At 45.5% G+C, this 25,921-nt stretch overlaps 2 protein-coding genes across 4 annotated transcripts in view; one reads left to right on the top strand and one right to left on the bottom strand.

Annotated features, from left to right (window-relative positions):
* The window catches only part of LOC137355737 (C-type lectin domain family 10 member A-like), a 29,850-nt gene extending 20,909 nt beyond the window's left edge, over positions 1–8,941 (top strand). For both annotated transcript variants that reach the window (XM_068021212.1, XM_068021211.1), the window contains 2 exons: positions 1,035–1,108; positions 4,969–8,941. In XM_068021212.1, the coding sequence (XP_067877313.1) occupies positions 1,035–1,108; positions 4,969–5,143 (249 nt within the window). In that variant the 3' untranslated portion in view covers positions 5,144–8,941. The remainder of the gene's footprint in view (positions 1–1,034; positions 1,109–4,968) is intronic.
* Positions 7,965–24,965, bottom strand: LOC137355738 (glutamate--cysteine ligase regulatory subunit-like). Of its 2 annotated transcripts, XM_068021213.1 has the most exons (7): positions 24,681–24,965; positions 22,398–22,469; positions 21,608–21,692; positions 20,055–20,111; positions 17,704–17,906; positions 13,819–13,933; positions 7,973–12,787 (listed from the first exon to the last, which is right to left on the bottom strand). In XM_068021213.1, exons 1-7 carry the CDS (start codon positions 24,801–24,803, stop codon positions 12,618–12,620), a joined length of 825 nt encoding a protein of 274 aa, XP_067877314.1. In that variant the 5' UTR covers positions 24,804–24,965; the 3' UTR covers positions 7,973–12,617. The 2 variants fall into 2 exon arrangements, with proteins under 2 accessions (XP_067877316.1, XP_067877314.1); XM_068021215.1 differs by lacking the exon at positions 13,819–13,933 and having other exon boundaries at positions 7,965–12,787.
* Positions 24,966–25,921: the final 956 nt, after the last annotated feature.

Here is a 25,921-nt window from a genome sequence, read left to right as displayed (position 1 = left end):
TACTTAACACCTTAGGTTAGGAAATCCAGTCACTGTAACCTTTACAACAGTTAATGCCCACCTCTTTAGGAAGGTGGGGCAGTCCATTCCCCAATTCTACTGAAGATCAGGCATGATGCCATTTTGTTGAGGGCACAGTGCAACATACTTTAGCTCCTTTTAGTCTTCTCCAACAATGGCCTCATAATTAAACCCCTTTGACCCAGGTATCATTCTGATGAATTATACAAGAACTCTGCAATAGGACATGTAGCAGAGGTTTCTGTTCCACCACTCTGCACTAGATTTCAACCCAGTCTCAAAGGTGAAAGTGCAACAAATGCCAAATCATGAGGTTTTTTTGAAGAGTATAAATTTGAATGGCAGCACCTCCTTTTATTGAGACAGCCGAATGACGCAATCTGATGCACCTTCTTCTGAAGACACAGCAAAAATCTATGGTGAGCTAACAAGGCCATTGCAAAAAGTGACAGGATTATTTTTATTGAGTAAAAGGTCAATTAAATTCAAGCAGAATTCGGTGCTCTTAGATTTCAGGATGGGAATTCTCCCACTTGTCTGCTGCGTGTATAGTGGAAATCCCAGGATAAATGAACAAGAACAAAGAACAAAGAACAGTACAGCACAGGAACAGGCCATTCGGCCCTCCAAGCCTGCACCGATCTTGATGCCTGTCTAAACTAAAACCTTCTGCACTTCCGGGGTCCCTATCCCTCTATTCCCATCCTATTCATGTATTTGTCAAGATGCCTCTTAAACGTCGCTATCGTACCTGCTTCCACCACCTCCCCCGGCAGCAAGTACCAGGCACTCACCATCCTCTGTGTAAAGAACTTGCCTCGCACATCCCCTCTAAACTTTGCCCCTCACACCTCAAGTGAAGTTCTTGTTAAGGCCTGGGGTTTCCATGGATGTTACCCTGAGATTCTGGTGTAGGAGCAGGAGAATTGCCTGACAGAAACTCAACCCCTTACCCTTCAGTGGACCAACCTTCCCTGCTCTGCATAGTAACTGTGCACTTATTCCATATACAGGCTTTCATTGAGAAGAATGTTAATAACACGATGCATTGGATTGGAGAGTTGACTAATGGTACTACCAAAGAAAGGTAACTTATCATTCTGGTTCCAGACATCATAGTCCAATCAATAAGCCCTTGCTTTGGATTGTAAGAACCTTCACTGCACACAGACTAGAGAAAATTAGGGCACATTTCCAAAAATGTATACAATGGTCTTTAGAGACAAAGTTACAATTAAACATAGAGGTAAAGAACATACGAATTAGAAGCAGGAGTAGGCCACTCGGCCCTTCGCGCCTGCTCTGCCATTGTATAAATTCATGGCTGAACTGATTACTCCACATTTACACCTACCCCCGATAACCTTCCACCCCCTTGCTTATCAAGAATCTATCTACCTCTGCCTTAAAAATATTCCAAGACTCGCTTCCACCGCCTTTTGAGGAAGAGAATTCCAAAGACTCATGACCCTCTGAGAGAAAAAATTTCTCCTCATCTCTGTCTTAAATGGGTGACCCCTTATTTTTAAACAGTGACCCCTAGTTCGAGATTTTCCCACAAGGGGAAACATCCTTTCCACATCCACCCTGTCAAGACCCCTCAGGAACTTATATGTTTCAATCAAGTTGCCTCTTCCAAATTCCAGTGGATACAAGCCTAGCCTGTCCAATCTTTCCTCATAAGACAGCCCACCCATTCCAGGTATTAGTCTAGTAAACCTTCTCTGTTCTGCCTCCAATGCATTTACATCCTTCCTGAAATAAGGACACCAGTACTGTACACAGTACTCCAGATGTGGTCTCACCAATGCCCTCTATAGCTGAAGCATAACCTCCCTACTTTTGTATTCAATTCCCCTCGCGATGAACAATAGCATTCTACTGGCTTTCCTAATTACATGCTGTACCTGCGTACTACCTTTTGCGATTCATGCACTAGGACGCCCAGATCCCTCTGCATCTCAGAGCTCTGCAATCTCTCACCGTTTAGGTAATATGCTTCTATTTTATTGTTCCTGCCAAGTGGACAATTTCTCACTTTCCCACATTATACTGCATTTGCCAGGTCTTTGCCCACTCACGTAACCTATCAATATCCCTTTGTATCCTCCTTATGTCCTTTTCACAAGTTACTTTCCAACCTATCTTTGTGTCATCAGCAAATTTAGCAACCATACCTTCAGTCCCTTCATCTAAGTCATTTATATATGCTGGATGTGAGATAATTAAAGAAAAATAAATTGCTGGAAAATTCAAAGCAGGTCAATTTGCATCTGTGATGGAACGAGAAGTTAATGTTCTGGATGGAACTTTTTTTAAAAAAGTCTGGTTGTGATAAAGTGTTACTCCCAAACCTCTCCCCTTTCTGTCTCTCAGAGGCTGATCAGTCTCTACACGTGTTTGCAGCATTTTCTGGATTTTTTAAAATATCCCTAACCCTTAGGTAATCTAAAATTGATTTATTGTGTTTTATTTAGAGATACAGCACTGAAACAGGCCCTTCGGCCCACCGAGTCTGTGCCGACCAACAACCACCCATTTATACTAATCCTACATTAACCCCATATTCTCTACCACATCCCCACCATTCTCCTACCACCTATCTACGCTAGGGGCAATTTAAAATGGCCAATTTACCTATCAACCTGCAAGTCTTTGGCTATGGAAACCGGAGCACCCGGCGGAAACACACGCAAACACAGGGAGAACTTGCAAACTCCACACAGGCAGTACCCAGAACTGAACCTGGGTCGCTGGAGCTGTGAGGCTGCGGTGCTAACCACTGCACCACTGTGCCGCCCTGTCCGATTATGCCACTGTGAAAGGCTTCATGAATGCTGTTGGTGTTGGTGTATATTGTGATCTATCTGGATCACTTAGGAGTGTATTTGAACAAAAGCATTATGATGTAACAGTGAACTGGGAAACATAGTGCATGGGATAAAAGCAAAATACTGTGGTGCTGGAAATCTGAATTAGAAACAGAAAGTGCTGGAAAAACACAGCAAGTCTGGCAGCTTCTCAGTTCAGTTTTCAGTCCATTAACACCCTATCTGTACTAATGCTTTGTCTTTCAACACACCATTAACATATTGTTTGCCTTTGCTCCATGACCGTCTGGTCAGCTATTCTGTGACCTTGTCCTATCGATACCTTCTCTTTTGTTATCTCTTGCCCCACCCCCGCTTTACTTGCTTAAAATCTTTCACATTTCTTATCTCTCAGATCTGAAGAAGGGTCACTGCCCTGAAACGTTAACTCTGCTTCTCTTTCCACAGATGCTGCTAGACCTGCTGAGTTTTTCCAGCACTTTCTGTTTTTATTACGTAGTGCATGGGGTTTGCCCATCAGTACAATCCAATTGATGGCGCAACAACACATTTAGCTGAGGGCGGCACAGTGGCGCAGTGGCCGCAGCCTCACAGCTCCAGCGACCCGGGTTCAATTCTGGATACTGCCTGTGCGGAGTTTGCAAGTTCTCCCTGTGTCTGCGTGGGTTTCCTCCCACATGCCAAAGACTTGCAGGTTGGTAGGTAAATTGGCCATTATAAATTGCCCCTAGTATAGGTAGGTGGTAGGGAAATATAGGGACAGGTGGGGATGTGGTAGGAATATAGAATTAGTGTAGGATTAGTATAAAAATGGGTGGTTGATGGTTGGCACAGACTCGGTGGGCCGAAGGGCCTGTTTCAGTGCTGTATCTCTTAAAAAAAAATAAAGTAAGCAGATTAACTTCACCAAAAAACTACAGGAATGCTAGCATCCCATCGTACCATGTTAGGGCTTGAAATTCACTGTGTTCTGAGGGATTTATTTAACACAATTTGATTCCTCAGGCCATTCCAAAGCCTCCTACAGGCAACAAATTACATTTAAATTGCTGTCTCTGTTACTCAGGCAGCTGCAAAAAAATTTTTTAGCCAAGAGAAGACTTAGAGATGACCTGATCGAGGTCTTTAAAATACTGAATGGGTTGGACAGGTGAGACATGGAGAGAGTGTTTCTGCTTGTCAGTAAATCCAAGACATGAATAGAAGACAGTTACTAATAAATCCATAGGTAAATAAGGAGAAATGCCTTTATTCCAAGAATGGATAGAGTGTGGAACTCGCTACCAAGGGAAATGGAGGCAAATAGCTTAGATGCTTTCAAAAGAAACTAGATGAGTACATGAGAGAAAAGGGAATAAGAGAGATTTTCTGAAAGGTTGAGATGGGGGAGATGGAATGGGAGAGACTGGTATGGAGTATAAACACCAGCACAGACTAGTTGGGTCAAATGGCCTGTTTCTCTGCTGTGTATTCTGTGTAATTCTATGTAATGTGTACACAGTAAGATCCCATAAGCAACAAATTAGAGTGAAAAATAGTGGCCAGCACTGCACAACAAGGTGAGAGAATGGTGTGAATGCTGCTGAGCCATATATTTAAGGTCGCGTTTGTTGACAATGCAACCAATAGATGGCACACTGCCCGCATATGTGCAAATGCCGCGTCATTGACTGAAACGTCACTGTCAGCGACGTCTAAAGATGGCGCTGCTCAATCATACACAGAAATGTGAATAAATTCCACTCGATAGTCAGAAAGTCAGTCGATAAAGTGCAACCACCCCCTCCCCCCCCCCTACCCCCAACCAATGGGGGCTTCTTCTCCTGCTCGCTCCTCCCCAGCTCGACTTGTCGCTTCTTCCCCTGCTCCCCCCCTCACTCAATCGCTACTTCTCACCCTCTTCTCGCCCCATCTCTTCCCCCTCCCCAACCCCCCACCTCCCCCTCCCCGGTGCGGGCTGACGTCGGCGCGCGCAGACGCGAGTTGATCCTTGCAAAGTTGCAGACGAGCTCTGATGACTTTGGCGATCGCGTTGCGCGGAGCTTGCACGTGCACTGGCCGGGTTGGCCAGACACACTCTGTACATTTAAAGTGGCTCCATTGATTCTGTTTCCAGGCTCTTGGCATTCCATAAACCAAACAATTCTGAGGTATCAGCGTGCGGTTACCGACTGGAGAATGGAACCTGGTTTAACATGTCGTGTACAGAAGAGCACAAGTGGATCTGCCAGATAACGTTGAAGGAATACCTAACAAGCATCTTAGAGAATATAAAGACCCACTTTTGTTAACCTATGGAACCTACTGGTTGACAGCTGGAGAAGACCCATATCGAATGCTAATCTTCCAGCTGACACTTTATTTTGGCAAAAATGTCTACCCAATGCCTTCGCTTGACCTAAACTTAGCCAAGCTCATTTAAACCCCTGTCCAATTCTATCCAATAGGTGAAGGGCAGGGTAGGAGGTCCTCAATGAACCTCTTTTATAGCCTTCCTATGTTGTAACTGGCTGCATCGAGCCCGAACCAAGAAGGGAATACTTTATTTTCACTTCGGTTGCTCATTCTTTTCCCAGGAGTCTGGAATGGAATGGTGGCCCGGGGGGGTGGGGAGGAGTCAGAGAGGAGTGTGGCAGGTCATGGGGGGGTTGGGGGTCACAGTTCAATTTGCTAAAACTCCACTGAAAAAGCTCTTGTAAGCATAGGCAGCGCGCAGGGATTTTAAAAATCTCCATATAAAGCAGTATAACTCAAGCCAAAATGTCTAATTGTCACCTATATGCCCCGGGGGAGGAAGGGAGGCATAAGATGTTGACCATTTGAATCAACTGTATTCCAAAGCAAAACTCACAACTCAACCATTTTTAAAGTGCCCCTTACAAAGTCCCCGTTTCATCGTTGGTCTGCAGATCTCAGTCTGAAGGGGGAGCGGCAGGAGAGGGGGATGGCCCGACTCTAATTGCCCTCAGTATCCCCAGCTCAGAGGTGGGGATAGAAAAATCAGCTGGGACATCTGCTCCCAGTTGCTATCCAGCTTCCTCCATCCACTGGCACACCTGCATGTGTCAGCGACTAGTGAGGACTGGGTTAGGCTATGCTGCGATGGCACCCATGGTCAAATAGCCTCCCAGCACTCACTGTTTGAGCTCACACATGGAGAATGGCCATTCTGGTCAGGGTATCAAAGCTGCGGAATCATTCTGCAGCACGAGCCTGGTACCTTCAGGGGAAGATGGGAGAAAAGGAGAAAAAAAATGGGAAAAGTAAAATCAAATCCTATTTATAGAATCATACAGAATGAAGCCCATTCGGCCCATCATGTCTGTGCTGGCTCCTTTAAAGAGCTATCCAATTAGTCCCACCTCTTGCTCTTTCCCCACAGCCCTGAAAATTTTTCCTGTTCAAGGATTTCTCCAATTCCCTTTTGAAAGTTACTATTAAATCTGCTTCCACAGCCCTTTCAGGCAGCACATTCCAGATCACAACAACTTGTAAAAAAATTCCCCTCATCTCCCCTCTGGTACTTGTGCCAATTATCTTAAATCTGTGTCCTCAGCTTACTGACCCTCCTGCCAGTTTCTCCCGATCTACTTGGTCAAAATCCTTCATGGTTTTGACAACCTTAATGACATCTCTTCATCTTCCCTGCTCTAATAAGAACAATCAGGCACAATGACAGTTTTGACCTGAGGGGTTGAATGGCCTGCTCCTATTCTAAGTAACAAGGAGTGTAGCTTAAAGCTGGTAAAAGGAAAAATTGGAATTAATTTTTGCCAAGAGCAGTCAACACTTGGAATGTCCTCCCTGCTCAATATTGGAAGTGTTACGACCGACCGCTCAAGTCAAAGCCCCCAATCAAAACATGCGATTCTGATTGTGGTGGGAGAAACGCACTGTTGATTCAGTCCCGTCCCTCCACAGATCACCTCACGTATCATTTTAAACTTTCCAAATTAAAGAAAGACCCAGCCAAATTGTACCATCTATTAACCCCCGAATGAGGCTAACCAAACCAGGTGTCTTTAGATCAACAAATTAACTGTTTAATTAGAAAAAAATAAATTTTTAAACACTACTAAGATATAAACAACATTTAAAATTTAAAAACAATTAGTGTCCTTGCAGATTTACGCTCCTGCCAAAGTGAACTCTTCCAATGTGGAACAGCGTAAGGTTGCTTGACGTTCTCACAGCCGTCCGATGGGGGAAAAAAGGTTCTTCAATAGTAGAACAGTCCGTAGTCTAGTTCAACAGTTGAATTGATGCTCTTCTTTTCTAGCGATGAATTTCAGCAATTACAGTTCAGTAGTTAAAGGAATTTGGTTATTTTCTTTTAAGAAATTAATCTGGCTTGACATCAGAAATCTGAGAGTATAATAAATAGGGTTGAAATAAACTGTGGGGGAGCTCTCTTTTCCTTCAGTATATGCTGGTTCAGCTGTCTGTCTGTGTCTGTTAACTGTGTCTCAAGAGCCAATTTTTCAGCTTCTTTCAAATGCCAATTGGCAACAATAGCTGGAATTTTACGGTGGGCGGATGGGAGCCGGTCTTCAACGTAAAGATCGCTGGCGAACCCGCTTCCCTCTCGCCTGGGGATCCGTTCCGGATTTTACGGGTCCCCGGGCTTTAATTGTTCCGAGACAGGACTTCCACCCGCTTGAAGGAAGAAGTCCCGCCTCATTGAGCTGCTGGCCAATCAGCGGGCCGGCAGCTCTTAGTCCCAGCAGCGCCACTGGGAGCAGTGGCCACTGCTGGGACTGCAGCCCAGTTGAAGATATAAGACGTGGAGCCGGGAGGGAAGGTAAGTTTTGGTTGCCTCACCGGGGGCAATCGTTCGGGCCCCGGCGAGGCAAGGATGGTCGGTTAAGGGGGGATGTATTGGGTGCTGGGTGTGGTTGGGGTAGCAGGGGCGGCCCTCCATCAGGCACCCTGGGCCCGATGAGCAGGACCCACCCGAGACGATCGGAAGCCGCCTGCTTTTCACGGGCGGCTTTTCCAGGCTCCAGGCCGCCTGCTTGCCATGCGCCAAATTCGCACAGAGGAGGGCGAAGACCCTTAAGTGGCCATTTAAGGGCCTTGATTGGCCTGGTGCGGGCGGGCTGTTTTTCGCCCCCACCCTATGTAAAGGGCGGCGGAGGCAGGAGAATGTTGGGAAAGCCTCCCGGAGCCTCTCGCTCCATTTTACACCACACCCCCCCTGCCACCATCCTGCTCATTGGGATGGCATAAAATTCTGGCCAATGTATCTCTCGATCCTCAGTCTCTGAGTGGCTGTATCCTACGGCAACGAGAAGGCACATTCTTTGACTCAGTCTTGCTGCTTTAAAGCAGTATTGATCCTGCTACACAGTATGCTTCCCGGAAAAAAAAACTACAAGATCATAACAGAAGCAAAAACTTGTGACTCCTGCAACTGCTGCCTGGGCCCCAGGCTCTGGAAATCCCTCCCTAAACCTCTCCGCCTCTCTCTCCTTTAAGATGGTCCTTAAAACCTATCTCATTGACGAAGCTTTTTAGTCACCTGTCTTAATATCTCCTTATATGGGTCAGTGTTTAATTTTGTCTGATACGCTCACGTGAAGTGCCTGGAACGCTTTACTATTAAAGGCGCTATATAAATGCAAGTTGTTGTGATGGAGAGCAGGTAAGCCTTTTCTTATTTTGGGTGGCTGAGCTAAGGTGGGTCAAATGACCTCTGTCATCTATATCTATCTTGACACACACACAACCCTGTCTACATTTCTGGTTGTTTTCTGATGTTTATCTTTGTTGTAGATTCTGTTGTTCCTCACTTACTCTCAGAAAATGAAGAATGTGTTTAAATTGATTTTTTTTTAAGCTGACCTGTTGGACTGAATGGTTGTTTTCCTGCTGTAAATACTCTAATACTTTGTAATTAATGTGGTGAAAATTGGTTCAAATTGAATGATGAGGAAGGATAACTGGTCTTTCTCTACAGAGAGATCAGTAAATTGTTGTAAGGTAATCTGATCTAAGCAGAAGAGTATTCAAATGTAATCATGAATACATTAGAAATCTCCTATTAACCTGTGTTTTAATGCTTAATTCATTAAATGATTGAAGAGAAATATCAGTTTTTATTTCAGACTCTTTGTTTACAACACAAAACCTGTCAGCACAGTCATTGCTTCCCAACCCACTCAGTGGCCGATGGTACACACACACAAACAAACATGCACAGACACACGCATGCACACAAACACGCTCAGACATACACAAGCACACGAACATGCACAGACACACGCACACGAACATGCACAGACACACGCAAACATGCACCGACATGCATGCACACAAACACGCTCAGACACGTGCACAGACACATGCATGTGCAGTCGCGCGCACACACACAAAAACACGCACAAACGCAGATACACACATGCACGCAGACACACACAGGCACACATACAGACAGACACACACACACATACACACTACAAAGACATGCACACACAAACACACATTATACAAGGCCACACTTATTGCCCATCCCTAGAAGGCTGGTAGGGCTGCCAGTTCTGGGTAGATGTATTCCTGGAGCTTTCATTGCATGATCTGCTGCCTTCGAACACCCTTCCTGGTCAAACCACCTTTTCCCCAACCAATCCCCAATGTTTTGACAAACAAACACTTCTTCTTTCAAATCACCCCTGTGATTTTTCTTTTGGGTGTTGCTCACAGCAGTGCCCTGGAGACTCCAGTGCAATCCTGGACGGTTGGTAATACTAACTGGTGGATCTCTTCTTGAACTGCTGCAGATTTGTGTGGTGATAATGCTCCAAAAATGATGTTCAGGTGGGAGAATCTGGCCCAGCAATAATGAAGGATTGTTGGCATACGTCCAAGTCACAGTGCTGTGCTATTAATAAAGCTATAGAGGATTTCAAAAATCTTCATCATCAGCAAGGCAAACCACAGAGAGCTGATTTCACAATTTAAGTGTGTCTGACTCTGACCTTCACGCAATGGGGGCCACACAGAGGGAACTCAGGCAATAATTGCACCCCTTTCCCTATTTGACATCTCACCCTCCGAAGCCTACATTAAGCCTTTACCACGCTGAAGGAGCTGGCAGAAGCAAACTACAAAAATCAGCAAGACTTGGTTACCCACTGAGTGAAGAGAGAGAGATGTAAATTATCTTTGTATCTTGCCTCTTTGCTTTGATGAGATAAGGAACGCATTGGAGATACAGCAGATGTTATCTATGCATAACTCTCACACACTGTAATTGGAAAGACCTAGAATGAGTTTATTATTGAACCACAGTGCGTTGTAAAAACAAATAGCAAAACATTTTGGGCCTATTAAAGTTTCAAGTTCTTTCAATTGTTCTGCATAAGAAGGAGATGATTTATTGGCATTTTCTCAACTTGGGACCTGAATTAAAGACATTCACACCAACTACAACTCTGAATTCAGACAGACCACACAGAATATTTAAGAGTCAAACCCTTGCTTGCAGGTTGACAGGCCACATACACTCCTTTGATTATTTATATCTCATCTGCATTTCTTGGTGGTTTCTCCAGGTACGTCGTGACTGTGATACTGTGCTGCAGGGTGTTTTGCTTCCAGTTGCCTTGATGAAAGATGCATCATGGAAGTTGTTGCATTTGGCACTCTGAAATTATGCCATACTTAAGTAACTTCTGTGGTATTGAGTGAAGCCTGGATGGCAATACCCACAGCAACTGCCAGAACACCCGAGCTGGACAAGAAGGTGTGGCAGACAAAGATAGACCAGGCTTCTTTTTACAATTCATTCATGAGATGTGGGCGTCGCTGGCCAGGCCAGCATTTATTGCCCATCCCTAATTGCCCCTGAGAAGGTGGTGGTGAGCTGCCTTCTCAACCTGCTGCTGTGTCAGGGTGTCACAAAAAGACTTGCATTTAGATAGCAACTTTTACGTCCTAAAGCGCTTTGCAGCCAATGAAGTACTTTTTGAAGCGCAGTCACCTTTGTAATGTAGGAAACACGGCAGCCAATTTGCACACAGCAAGATCCCACAAACAGTAATGTGGTAATGACCCAGATAATCTGTTTGTTCGGATGTTGGTTGAGGGATAAATCTTGGCCAGGAAACCAGGGAGAACTCCCCTGCTCTTCTTTGGAATACTGCCATGGGATCCAATAACAACGAGTAAACACCGCACACTGTTATTAATGTGCAAATCAGCATGTTCAGGGGGTTAAGGGATATGGCGCAAGATGCAAAGAAGTTGCTCGTTGATTTTGTGCTGTTTGCTCTCCACCATGTCTCGCCCTTAAGCACCATGTTATTTTTTAAGAGTTTTCTACATTTACACATTAATTCTCCATTAAACTCTCTGCAGTACGTTAGGCCTCATACTAAACTGCATAAATGTCCTTTCAATGATGTGATAATTGTTAATGCAATGCCAATCGATCTCTCTGGCCCAGAAAGGGAGCAATTTAAACAATTCAATCCCATCCCCGCAGGCAGTTAATTCCTCTTAGACATTTAAAACATTTTGAATTTTGAATATTTTAATTTTTTTCTTAACTTTTCCTTGCTGCCTTTTTCCTCTCTTAACCTAATCGCTCTTTCCCTCTTTTTATTTCTGTTTCTGTAACTGATTTGACTTTAATTCACCATAATTCCCAGTGCCCTGGTTAACTTTTATCCCTCAACCAACATTACTGAAAGACGGTTTAATTGGTCATTCATCAAACTGCCATATGTAGTTTATGTTTAGTTTAGAGATACAGCACTGAAACAGGCCCTTCGGCCCACCGAGTCTGTGCCAACCATCAACCACCCATTTATACTAATCCTACATTCCTACCACATCCCCGCCTGTCCCTATATTTCCCTACCAGCTACCTATACTGGGGGCAATTTATAATGGCCAATTTACCTATCAACCTGCAAGTCTTTTGGCTTGTGGGAGGAAACCGGAGCACCCGGAGAAAACCCACGCAGACACAGGGAGAACTTGCAAACTCCACACAGGCAGTACCCAGAATTGAACCCGGGTCCCTGGAGCTGTGAGGCTGCGGTGCTAACCACTGCGCCACTGTGCCGCCCCCAGGATCTGGCTGTGCATAAATTGGCTAGCACATTCCTTACATTGCAAATGTTACTATACCTCAAAAATACCACATTGGATGTGAAGCACTGTGGGAACATCCTGAGGTCATAAAAGGTGCTATAGAAATGCAAATCTTTTTGTAATATCCCACACCAGCCAACATCTGTTTTCTGAGTGTGAATACCAACTTGATGCCAATTAGGGTTGCAGTCGTTGTGGGACCACCTTAAGAGGGGACATCTTAAGAGGCTGTAAGTGAAGATCACCAGAGGAAGTGATGTCATGTCACACATGACCAGGAAGTTGTGGGTGTAGCCCGACAGCGAGAGATGCGTGTAGATGTGATATATATATATATATATATATATATATATTCTAGTTAAGTTATAATAAAAACCCACATATTGTTTGGACATTATTTGTAGTCCTGTGAATCTTACAATCGTTCACATACCAAAGGAACAAACAATATTACAGCAGTGATAAGCTTTATTGGTTGCTACCATGCATCCTTGTGATAAACAAGTCGCATGACACTTTTGTAACTGTATAGGGTAGTTTCAAGACTAACCCTAACCATAGTTTAAATCTCCCCATTGTAAACCTCTCTGAACTCAGGTGAGTCAGAACTAGACAGCAGAAAGAAAGCAACGGCAGTTGTTGCAGCTTGATGTAGACTCAGTAATGTCACTCTACTTGTCTCACTGCATGGAGCATGTAACCTTTCGACTTGATGACTCCTCTGTGCTTAATGATTGCTGAGTATCGAAGGAGCCACTGTGGTGCCCACTCATGGGCATGAGGGTCCTGCAGACTGGTACTGAGGGCTTCCTGGAAAGATCCCACCGGAAGGATATCTGGAAAGGGAAGACCACCTTAATAAAGCGACGGTCACGTTTCAAAATCTTTTGTTCATAGCTTTTCCTGTCCCCAAGCTTCACTATTCTGCTTTCGGGATTTTTGGTCATTTTTTTTAATGTCAACATTCAGCATGACTGTGCAATCTGTTATAATGGGAATTCTCAATGTAAACAGGTCCTGGTTATGGTTGTCAACTCTCCAGGATTGCCCTGGAGTTTCCTGGAATTAAACATTAACTTCCAGAACACTGCTGTGAGCAATCCCAGGATAAAAATCAAAGAGGCAATTAAAAAGTCGTGTTTCCAAAAAATTTCGATGAACGCTTTTGTTTTCTATTTATAAAAATATTGAACATGGGAAAGAAAAGGCACTTGACCAACAATCCTGAATCATCCAATCGGGAAACGGAGAGATTATTCGGTTTCTGATTGGCTGTGGGAAGGCGGGGCACCGCGGGGATGGGCAAGTTGGGTGATCAATGGTGGGAGTGTGGGGGTAAAATGGATGGAGGCGGGAGGTCTTGTGATTAAACCTCCAGGAATATGTTCAAACAACCCAGGTCCTGCCTTGGCACAGGGAAATCTCCAGCTGGCGAGCAGAAACGTGGGAAAACGCCAATCTCAGGTTGATGAATGGCACGGTGAATCTGTTTTTGGTGGTGTTGGCTGAGGGAGGATATTGGTTGGGACAACTCGCTGGTCTTTGAATCATGCCAGATGGTTTTGTACAGCCACTTGAAGCAGCAGTTTCGGAGTCAGTTTAACATCCCATCTCAGAGGCAGCAACCCTGATACTGCACCAATCCCTCAGCGCTGAGATAGCAGGCCTCGGCCATGTGCTGTCAAGTGTGCAATGGGATTTGAGCCCAAGACCTCTGATGCACAGTCAATCGTGCTACCCAGTGTACCAAGCTGACTGGTTATTTGTACCCCTAATGGCAAATCAGCAAACCAGAACATGTCTGACAATTTACAAGGATGCGGCCAGAGGGAATTTACAGAAAATGGGACAGTAAAGGGTAATTTACCTGGGGGGTCATTATGTGTCAGCAGTTGAATGTTGTTCTCATTAGCAAAGGCGGTGAGGTCAGGTGGTATTACACAGCAGGAGGACAGATTCACTTGGTTACTGCTCGGTGGGACCTGTGAGTAAGAGTACATTGGTTCAAACAGGCACAAGAGGCAGCCAAAATCATTTAGCTTCATGTCCTATTTGCTTTCTTTCGCACTTATTTACTCCTTCTCTCCAAATTTCTTCCCTCCTTTCCTGACGGCAAGGAGTGAAGTCAGATTCGATGCAGCTGGTGACTTCAACCCTTTGGAAACTGCTTCGGGCGGCCACTCTTCATGTGGGACTCAAGACAGTGAACATTGCTGCGCTATTCAACTGCAGGGTGCATCGCATTGAATCCCAGTCCCAATTGAACCCCACATCCACCCAAAAGCACCATTCCCAGTGTTCAGGAGCCGAAGCCCAGCTTGATTTTAACCTTGTGTTGGCAATGGAGCCAACATTACAGCTTGATCTGAAGATCAGCTAACTCAGGAATTGATTCTGGAGTACCCTGATCTGCATGGCTCAGTTCCTGATTCTGTAATCCTACTGTTTAATTTAGGAATTGCAGCAAGCTCCCAGAAACAACAAGAACAAAGAACAAAGAACAAAGAAAATTACAGCACAGGAACAGGCCCTTCGGCCCTCCAAGCCTGCGCCGATCCAGATCCTCTATCTAAACATGTCGCCTATTTTCTAAGGGTCTGTATCTCTTTGCTTCCTGCCCATTCATGTATCTGTCTAGATACATCTTAAAAGAAACTATCGTGCCCGCGTCTACCACCTCCGCTGGCAACGCGTTCCAGGCACCCACCACCCTCTGCGTAAAGAACTTTCCACGCATATCCCCCCTAAACTTTTCCCCTCTCACTTTGAACTCGTGACCCCTAGTAATTGAATCCCCCACTCTGGGAAAAAGCTTCTTGCTATCCACCCTGTCTTTTCCTCTCATGACTTTGTATACCTCAATCAGGTCCCCCCTCAACCTCCGTCTTTCTAATGAAAATAATCCTAATCTACTCAACCTCTCTTCATAGCTAGCGCCCTCCATACCAGGCAACATCCTGGTGAACCTCCTCTGCACCCTCTCCAAAGCATCCCCATCCTTTTGGTAATGTGGCGACCAGAACTGCACGCAGTATTCCAAATGTGGCCAAACCAAAGTCTTATACAACTGTAACATGACCTGCCAACTCTTGTACTCAATACCCCGTCCGATGAAGGAAAGCATGCCATATGCCTTCTTGACCACTCTATTGACCTGCGTTGCCACCTTCAGGGAACAATGGACCTGAACACCCAAATCTCTCTGTACATCAATTTTCCCCAGGACTTTTCCATTTACTGTATAGTTCACTCTTGAATTGGATCTTCCAAAATGCATCACCTCGCATTTGCCCTGATTGAACTCCATCTGCCATTTCTCTGGCCAACTCTCCAATCTATCTATATTCTGCTGTATTCTCTGACAGTCCCCTTCACTATCTGCTACTCCACCAATCTTAGTGTCGTCTGCAAACTTGCTAATCAGACCACCTATACTTTCCTCCAAATCATTTATGTATATCACAAACAACAGTGGTCCCAGCACGGAACCCTGTGGAACACCACTGGTCACACGTCTCCATTTTGAGAAACTCCCTTCCACTACTACTCTCCTGTTGCCCAGCCAGTTCTTTATCCATCTAGCTAGTACACCCTGGACCCCATGCGACTTCACTTTCTCCATCAGCCTACCATGGGGAACCTTATCAAACGTCTTACTGAAGTCCATGTATATGACATCTACAGCCCTTCCCTCATCAATCAACTTTGTCAATTCCTCAAAGAATTCTATTAAGTTGGTAAGACATGACCTTCCCTGCACAAAACCATGTTGCCTATCACTGATAAGCTCATTGTCTTCCAAATGGGAATAGATCCTATCCCTCAGTATCTTCTCCAGCAGCTTCCCTACCACTGACGTCAGGCTCACCGGTCTATAATTACCTGGATTTTTCCTGCTACCCTTCTTAAACAAGGGGACAACAAAAGCAATTCTCCAGTCCTCCGGGACCTCACCCGTGTTTAAGGATGCTGCAAAGATATCTGTTAAGGCCCCAGCTATTTCCTCTCTCGCTTCCCTCAGTAACCTGGGATAGATCCCATCCAGACCTGGGGACTTGTCCACCTTAATGCCTTTTAGAATACCCAACACTTCCTCCCTCCTTATGCCGACTTGACCTAGAGTAATCAAACATCTGTCCCTAACCTCAACATCCGTCATGCCCCTCTCCTCGGTGAATACCGATGCAAAGTATTCGTTTAAAATCTCACCCATTTTCTCTGACTCCACGCATAACTTTCCTCCTTTGTCCTTGAGTGGGCCAATCCTTTCTCTAGTTACCCTCTTGCTCCTTATATATGAATAAAAGGCTTTGGGATTTTCCTTAACCCTGTTTGCTAAAGATATTTCATGACCCCTTTTAGCCCTCTTAATTCCTCGTTTCAGATTGGTCCTACATTCCCGATATTCTTTCAAAGCTTCGTCTTTCTTCAGCCTCCTAGACCTTATGTATGCTTCCTTTTTCCTCTTAGCTAGTCTCACAATTTCACCTGTCATCCATGGTTCCCTAATCTTGCCATTTCTATCCCTCATTTTCACAGGAACATGTCTCTCCTGCACGCTAATCAACCTCTCTTTAAAAGCCTCCCACATATCAAATGTGGATTTACCTTCAAAGAGCTGCTCCCAATCTACATTCCCCAGCTCCTGCCGAATTTTGGTATAGTTGGCCTTCCCCCAATTTAGCACTCTTCCTTTAGGACCACTCTCGTCTTTGTCCATGAGTATTCTAAAACTTACGGAATTGTGATCACTATTCCCAAAGTAGTCCCCTACTGAAACTTCAACCGCCTGGCCGGGCTCATTCCCCAACACCAGGTCCAGTATGGCCCCTTCCCGAGTTGGACTATTTACATACTGCTCTAGAAAACCCTCCTGGATGCTCCTTACAAATTCTGCTCCATCTAGACCTCTAACACTAAGTGAATCCCAGTCAATGTTGGGAAAATTAAAATCTCCTATCACCACCACCCTGTTGCTCCTACATCTTTCCATAATCTGTTTACATATTTGTACCTCTATCTCACGCTCGCTGTTGGGAGGCCTGTAGTACAGCCCCAACATTGTTACCGCACCCTTCCTATTTCTGAGTTCTGCCCATATTGCCTCACTGCTCGAGTCCTCCATAGTGCCCTCCTTCAGCACAGCTGTGATATCCTCTTTGACCAGTAATGCAACTCCTCCACCCCTTTTACCTCCCTCTCTATCCCGCCTGAAGCATCGATAACCTGCGATATTTAGTTGCCAATCATGCCCTTCCCTCAACCAAGTCTCAGTAATAGCAATAACATCATACTCCCAGGTACTAATCCAAGCAATGTGATAGTAGCCAGATAATCTGTTTCAATGCTGTTGACTGAGGGATAAATATTGGCCAGGATACTGGGAAGAACTCTCCTGCTCTTCTTTTGATCGTCCCATTGGATATTTCACATCCACCTGAGAGAGCAGATGGGGTCTTGGTTTAATGTCTCATCTGAAAGACCGGACGTCCAATAGTGGAGTACTCCCTCAGTACTGCACTGGGAGTGTCAGTCTACGTTTAGTGCTTAAGTCTCTGGACTGGGACTCGAACCTGCACCCTTTTGAGTCAGAAGGAAAGGGTGCTGCCCAGTGAGCTACAGCTGACACTGTAGGGACAGGAGATACCCATGTGTGATGGAATGCATCCACCTGGGTAAGGAGCCAGATAGCTGCAATACTCAGCAAGATTTCAGGGGAAAGAGTAGCAAAGAGAAGATGGGGAAAGCACACCTGTGCGTGTTGGCAAAGAGCCTCCAGCATTTTCTGGTCCAAGTCTGAAACTCCTATTGATGCAATCTTCTGGTCTTGGACCAATATCTCCAGCTCCTTCCAATAAGGCTTCAGGTCCTCCAGAGTTGGATGTTGTCCCCCTGGCAATGGAGCAACAGCGAGGATTACAGAATCCAGCTGAGTTACCCCAAGATCCACACAGGCTGCAATTGAAAGGAGAAAACATGTCTCTTAAAGCTGTGCTTCCTGACATATGACAGAATGACAGTGGACTGGGATGTGGTTGTCCAACATAGGTACAATGGGAAAGGGATTAACTCTAGGGCAAGTACAGGACAAAGGCTCCCAGTAAAAATTGATCGTACGCAAACTCCAAGTGTCACCACGCGCTGAGGTTCTATCTGTACCCAGTGTTGCGAAGGATGGGTCTGGTCACATTGCCTCAGAACGCTCCATCCAGTTGGTCCGCGCCGTACCACCAATCCTTCGTGGAAAAGTTTCGACGGAAAAACACCTTTGACCATCAAACCATCAGGCAGTGGTCTGCAAGGCCCTACGGGAAAAGGAGATGGTGGATCTGGTCGGATGGTTCCCTGAGCAGACTGCCAAAGTCATTTGGCGGAATGCCACATCACCAGAACTTTCAAACAAGCACCAAGATATAGCTTGGCTGGTGGTGAGAAGGGCCCTCCCCGTCAGATCCTTCCTGCACGCCCGGAGTCTCACACCCTCTGCACAATGCCCTCGAGGTGGCTGTGGTGGGGAAGGGACGGTTGCCCACCTCCTTCCGGAATGTGTCTTTGCAAAGCAGGTGTGGAAAGAGATGCAGCGGTTTTTGTCGAGGTTCATCCCAAGCAGCTCTGTAACACAGGAGTCTGTGCTCTACGGGCTGTTCCCAGGGACGCACACCGAGACAAACATCAACTGCTGCTGGAGGACTATCAATTCGGTGAAAGACGCCCTTTGGTCTGCCCGAATCTTGCTGGTCTTCCAGCGCAAAGAGTTGTCCACGACAAAATGCTGCAGATTGGCACATTCCAAGGTCCAGGACTACGTGCTGAGGGACGCACTAAAGCTTGGGGCAGCCGCAGCAAAGACTCAATGGGGAAAGGCCACAGTGTAAGGTCCTCCACCAAGCTGAACTGAGGGGCTGGACCCATGGAAAACCCCTCGAACTGTATCCAGAAAATATTTGTTTGCTGTAAAATGTACATGGCATGTCAAATGAAATGGAAGGGTGGTGAGGCAACTCACTCCTGTATTGAGGGAAACTGATCTCCTTTGCACTCTTTGTATTGTTTGACTTTGTGCTTTTTGGAACTGTTTTGTAATGTATTTTTTACAGATTTTATGAATAAAGTATATTTTGGAAATTAAAAAAAAATCGTTGATGTACATGAAAAGGTCTATAGATGAGCACCATTCACTGATGGTAGATGAGGATCTCTTCGATTGAATACCTATCATTGATACAGGAGGAGGTCCATGAGTAAGTATCCACCAATGACTGCACAAGACTGAGTTACAGGAGCATCCATCGGAGATGGTGCAGGAGAAGCTTTATGGATGCCTGTCATTTAGCGAGCACACAGCATTGAAGGCACTACAAGGTCATGGGACGAGGGAAAGATTTACGAGTTGCACTCTTCGGCGAGAACCTTGAAAGCTGAGTGATGGCACCCAAAGTTAATGGTTTCAGGAAGAACTCTATAGGTTTACTATTTTGAAAGGAAGAACTTTATGTTGAACCTTTCAAACCCTCAGGCCGATCCACAGCACTTCACAGCCTAGGCAAATGCGGCAACCCATGTGCGCACAGCAAGATCCCACAAACAGCACTGCACTAAATGGCCAGTGAATCCGTTTTTTTGGCAGTTCTGAGGGATGAACACTGGCCAGGGGAACACGGGCAGCTTCTGGCTCGCCTTCAAATGCTGCCACCGGATCTCCCACAGCCACCTGAGGCTCTGGAACATGTGGAGGGGGGGCCTCGAGTTAACACCTCATTGGAAAAGGCAGCAGCCGCAGCACTGCAGCACTCCCTCAGCACTGCACTGGGGTGGCAGCCTGAATGACGTGCTCCAATCCGAAATGAAGCTGAAGAAATATTGCCCTGACCCTGTCGACTCTGTCTGCAGCACCCCAGAGCCAATTTCTGGATGAATCGCAACTGAATCCTGCAGTGTGAGGAAGCAGAATCTGTGGATGGTCTCTCAATATTTCAAGACACCTCAATCTCAAAACAAACTCTGTTGCAATTTCAATAGCATTGAGGGCCCCTGTCTATAAAGTAGTGAGAGAGAAGTTGTTTAATCCCTTGCAGTTCCACCAGTTGGGTAGTCTCTACATACCTCTCGTCACAGCCTCTTTAACGATTGCAGTGTCAAATCTACAGATGAACAGTTTGACTGTGGGAGGGAAGAAAAGGAGGTCAGGAAGAAGGAAGTATGAATTAAAACAGATCCCTATCTCTGAAATATGCTCCAGCTTGAAAACTCTCTCCAACCTCCAATTCCCACCTCTTGTGCATTCCCAATTTTAAGCGCTCCACCACTGGCAGTCGTGCCTTCAGCTGCTTAGGCCCTAAGCTCTAGAATTCTCTCCCTAACCCTCTTCCCCTTTCTCTCTCCTCCTTTAAGACCCTCCTTAAAGCTGACCTCCGTGTCCTAACATCTCCTTATGTGGCTTCGTGCCAAAGTTTGTTTGACATCGCTCCTGCGAAGTGCCTTGAGATGGTTTACTATATTAAAGGTGCTATATAAATGCAAATTATTGTTGAATTATTCCTTGCCTCGTAAACTAAAACACTATACATACAGCGGTGGTATTTTAAAAAAATTCACGGTTTAACTGTTCCCTCCCTATCCCAGTCTGTCCCTGTCTCTCTGTGAAGCTTGACAGGTCATACACACTTATTAAGGAAGCAGCTATTCTTCCCCTAGTTGTACTGATGGGAGACCAGTACCTGCCTTAGAATAGGACCAGCCGGCAGTACAGTGTTATAATAGAGTAACAAATGGGGCTGGAGTTTCCCACTGGAGGCGGGAAACAGTAATCGGAACTGTTTCTGGGTCCCGAGCTCACTCCTGGGAGGGGGGGAACAGCCACTGACCTGGGATTTTCATGGGATGCCTTCTTAATTGACGAGATCTCGAAGCTGGAGGGCCAATCAGAGGCTGTAATGGAAGGTAAGTAACAGAGAGGGTTCTTCAATGTGGAAGCACCCTTCCTCCACTTTTTTGCATCTTCAATTAAAAATAGGTACAGAGCTGGGGTCGGTAGGAGGGAGCCCCTCTACTGGGTGGCCTGTGGTTGCTCCTGCACCCAGGCAGGCAGAGAGGTCCTCCTGCCCTGCCTCCAGGCACCGAAACTGGCCCCCGTGGTGAAGGAAACTGGAGACCGACTGGAAAATCCCAGTTGGCCTCCTTTAATTGGCCTCAATTAGGCTTGGCTACCGACCGTTTGGGGCAAGGACCCAATCCCGCCTCCGCAAGAGTGGCCGGCGCTGGGAATGGTTTTGGGAAACCAGCACACTGGATGCCCCGCCCTCCTCCATTCCGGTAGGGCCCGAAAATTCAACCCTGATTGAATCTCCCAGGTCTGAATGAAGTTAACTGTAAACTGTACAGGAAAATCTGTACTGGCCTATAAATATTTACCCACTCACGCACACATCCAATTGAAAGGAGAGCAGGTTGGTGATGGGGAATGGGGAATCACCAGCTCCACTTCTTGCCTGCTAGTGTCACTCCTCCTGGGAGTACAGGATTGATGACCTTACCTTTTGCCCTCACTCAGTGATTGGCTCAGAGAATGTGGTGTCCATTTCATCCATGACAATAACAGCACTTTATTAACCAACCACTGACTGTATAAAAACATCCCTCCCTAGGAGTTCACCTACCCGATATCCTGATATCCTCTCTTTCATTAGGCCCAATCCTCTCAGTATCCTGAACAAGATTACAAACCAGATGCTGGGGTAATCCCTGGCAGGATTAGTCAGGAGAGAAAAAAAAAAAATTAGCGTTCTTAATTAAACGAATGTTAAGTGGACCAGCAGCCTAATTGGTAAAGAGATGCAAGTGTTTTAGTGGGTAAATCTTTGAATTCCCACCTTCAGCCTCCCCATTCCAACATTACTGGAGATCAGAGACACAATAAAATCCTGCGACCAAGAACAGGTACTCCCGGCTACATGGCCCCACATGCTGCATCGACCCACACTGTAGTTGTAGCTGTCCACAGCTGATGCTGATCTGGGAGTGTTTGATCCTGTGATTCCCCAAAATAGAAGGGTCCAAATTTCCCGAGGTAACGAGCACAAAACATTCAGATATTAATAAAAGAACATTCCTAGAGGGACTATACCATTCAGGGACATATTATGAGACTTCCCCAGAAGAACAGGAGAAGGATTTGGAATTCACTGGTTTTCAGATAGAGTCTGACCGAATTCAATATGTCTGCCGTGTACTTCCGGGATGGGAAGATGGTGGCATGAATTACAAGCACTCCTCCCACCTACATCACAAGCAGATTAAGTGTTTTAGATACAGTTTTTTGTGCTGGTGGATTTAGAAAAAACGTACACAAGGAAACAGTCAAGGACACGGAGGGGAAATGAGCAAGAAGAGATTGATGCTGAGTTGAGACGGATTTCAGTCATACAGCAACCGAGGATAAACACTTACATTCACTTCAGCCTGATCGGGTTGGAACCTGGAAGCCCATTCGACCAAAGCGGCTTTGATGCAATACAGAACCTTAAAACAAATCAGATGGGTTTAATTTCAATGGGCCCCTAGTGCACTGAAGTAACAGTTCATCTACCTGCTAGGGAGATGGGTCAGTAGAGTAGCAACAACAACCTGCATTTATACGGCACCTTTAATGTCCCAGGTTACTTCACAGGAGCGTTATCAGACACAACTGGACACTGAGCCACATCAGGAGTTATTAGGGCAGATGACCAAAGGCTTGGTCAAAGAGGTAGGTTTTAAGGAGAGTCTGAAAGAGAGGTAGAGACTCAGTGAGGTTTAGGGAGGGAATTCCAGAGGTGTGATTGATAACAACAAGGTGGGTAAGATAGCTGAGGAATCTGAGTCCAAGATGATATTTTGGCCATTCCACAAATCTTGGTTCCACCCAGTATATGTCAATTGGTCATTCCATAGAACTAATGGTCAAACCTATATTTCACAGTTTCAATTTATATAGATGGACTATGTAATATATTCACACAGACGTTCTGCATGAACATGTACTATATACTACATATACGCACACACATTTACACTATGGGGCAGTTTTACTGATCTCACCCCAAGTAGGGAACCTCACTCAAAGTGAGTGCAGGTCAGAGCATTGTGGCCTCAGGGGATGTCACTCTAACTCTCACCCCTGTAGTTGAACAAGTGTCGCAGATATCAGCTATCACTGCACCAAACTCCAGTCATCCCATCCTCATAACTGCCTCTTTCTTGCAAAGTTGAATCTTTTAGAAACCTCCAGCTCCATGCTGTTGTGCCTGTGGCTCCAACACATTCACCAGATTTAAGCAGCTGAACCTTTGCTCTATCTTTGGGCCTGTCTTACCCTTCTCTGACAAAAATTCATCCGGCAGCTTTGCTGCAAGTTGTGCAAGAATAGGTTGTCAGCAGCAAACCACACCTTAAGATCAGCCATCCAACATCTGGGGAACTACAAGCCCAAACCTGTGGCTGAGGAGACAAGGATACAATCTCCTTGGCAATGGTTCAGGTCCCCGCCTGTCACGCCCAGAGCTACTTCAACATCTCCCACCATCGTTCATTCACTCATTTATTCATTCCCCTGCAGTGAGTCACTGGCAAGGCTGGCATTTTTTTGTTCATCTGATACAACTGCGGCTTGCTAGGCCACTTCAGAGGGCAGTTAAGAGTCAATCACATAGGTGTGGAGTCAAGTTAAGGTTTCCTGCCCTAAAAAAAGTTGGTGAACAATTTGACTTTCTGCAACAACCTTTCAACTTCATCATCACTGAAACCAGATTTTTATTTCTAGAGTTTTTGGAAAACTAAATTCAAATTTTCAATCTGCCACAATGTGACTTGAACTCATGTTCTCTGGATGTTTAGTTCATGATTACTCATCTAGTAATTTTTTATTTATTTTTATTGGATTTAATGTATTAAAAACCTTGCGATCATTGTACCATACAATTACCCTGCACTGGTAACGACATCCTGACTAAAACATAAAGAATTTCAACATCATTCCTTTACTCTCCAACATTCCTCCACCACTTGTTAGTATCAAAACTAAAGTTTAATTAGTCTCCCGTGACATATATTCATCCAGTTATATAACCACTACACTGCAGCACAGGACAACCCAGCTCACAGCTACAGGGAGTGGTTGAGGTGACTAGCATAGATGCATTTAAGGAAAAGCTTTATCGAGTGGCGCAGTGGTTAGCACCGCAGCCTCTCAGCTCCAGTGACCCGGGTTCAGTTTTGGGTACTGCCTGTGTGGAGTTTGCGAGTTCTCCCTGTGACCGCGTGGGTTTCCACTGGATGCTCTGGTTTCCTCCTACAGCCAAAGACTTGCAGGTTGATAGGTAAATTGGCCATTGTAAATTGCCCCTAGTGCAGGTAGGTGGTAGGAGAATTGAGGCATGGTAGGGAATATGGGATTAATGTAGGATTAGTATAAATGGGTGGTTGATGGTTGGCACAGACTCGGTGGCTGAAGGTCCTGTTTCAGTGTTGTATCTCTCTCTCTCTATGACTCTAGGAAAGGAATAGAAGGGCAGGGTGAGATTGGGAGGAGGGCCAGGTAGAACATAAACACCAGTTGCTTGCACTAAATGACTGTACATTCTATTTAAAAAGGACAATTATGAAATAAAAAGACTCTTCAGCCTATCTAATCTCATCCCTCCAGAACACTAGGTCCAACAGTTTGCATTATGGTGACCACAGGTAACATACTACCTCTTGATCTGTCGACACTGGACATGTCTTCATAGAGGCACACCACTTCACCACATTACCAGTGGACACGCTGATTGTTTTTGTCATGTTGAGATCAAACATCCAGGACTTCAAATCACTCATTCTGGTCGCCAGGGTGTCCTTTTGAAAAATATTGAGCTCGACAATAAATCAAAAATGCCAAGCTCTTGGCTGAATGAGTTCAGCTTTATTTTTCACGCAGTTCTTCAAACACTAACACAGCCACAGTGTTCGTTGGCTGCTTTCAATCATTTATAAACAGGGAATTCCTGCCCTGTGATGTCACTGAGACGCACCCAAGTGAGCATAAATAAAAAGGAATCCAATCAGAAGAAAGCATTGTTTTTAAGGGCTGAACAATCAGCCAACTCGAGATGTAAGGGGTGGGACACAACATTGGGCAATCGGTGAATAAACTAGAAGTGTAAGTGATTCCCAATGTTGTCATTGTGTCAGCACCCAGAGCTGTACATTAAGCAGACACAGACAGCTGAATGCCTCACATAGGTGCTGACTCATGTTGGGCAATCAGTGGATTAATAAGGCATGACTGTGCAGAGTTCCAGCCTTTCCCCCCATGTGTGAGAGATTTACAATATTGCAGAGTTGCTGAGGTGCGGTTGTGCCATACATAAGTCAATGAACCGAGAAATTTAGACTTCGCCCCACACATTAGGACTTTGTCTTTGGCCTACCATTCGGAACTGTAGGTTAGATAATCACGGCTGATCACTCAGCAGCTTCAACAACTGAGTTACAGATTACCTGATAAAGGCCTGATAAAGTCGGACTCATGCTATTTCTGATACTGCTTTTCTTAAGACTGTGAATACTTTCTAGAAGGTTCTCGTTCTTCTGAAAGTTGCTGACCCATACCGGGGCCAGGTTGCACAGTGACCCCATTCTTCAAGCGTGAGCCTAGACATGTCTGACTGTGCCAGCCGTGGCTGGGTGGGTAGCGCTGCCTGAGTCAGAAGGTCATGGGTTCAACTCCTACTTTGTTGAGGTGACGAGGCACTGCCCGAGGTGCCGTCATTTGGCTGCGATGTTGAGCCGAGGCTTCATCTGCCCTCTCAGGTTGATGCGAAAGACCTCAGGACGCTATTTTGAAGAAAATAAACGAAGGACGTGCATTTCTGTAGCACTTTTCATGACTGCAAGATATCCCAAAGCGCTTTACAGCCCATGAAGTATCTTTAAAATGTTGTAATGTAGGAAAC

Source organism: Heterodontus francisci, chromosome 43, assembly GCF_036365525.1.
Source record: "Heterodontus francisci isolate sHetFra1 chromosome 43, sHetFra1.hap1, whole genome shotgun sequence".
Classification (NCBI taxonomy): Eukaryota; Metazoa; Chordata; class Chondrichthyes; order Heterodontiformes; family Heterodontidae; genus Heterodontus; species Heterodontus francisci.
The sequence above is the reverse complement of the archived record's forward strand: the minus strand, read 5'-3'. Positions and strand labels throughout refer to the sequence as shown.

What these genes read in the sequence shown, in the direction of transcription:
- LOC137355738 (XM_068021213.1), bottom strand. Translation starts at nt 24,803, where the DNA reads ATGAGTGATTTGAAGTCCTGGATGTTTGATCTCAACATGACAAAAACA. An exon ending in TAAAGAGGCTGTGACGAGAG is followed by an intron (nt 17,907 to 20,054) that starts GTATGTAGAGAC and finishes TTTCAATTGCAG; the next exon opens with CCTGTGTGGATCTTGGGGTA. An exon ending in GACACATAATGACCCCCCAG is followed by an intron (nt 12,788 to 13,818) that starts GTAAATTACCCT and finishes TTCCCTTTCCAG; the next exon opens with ATATCCTTCCGGTGGGATCT.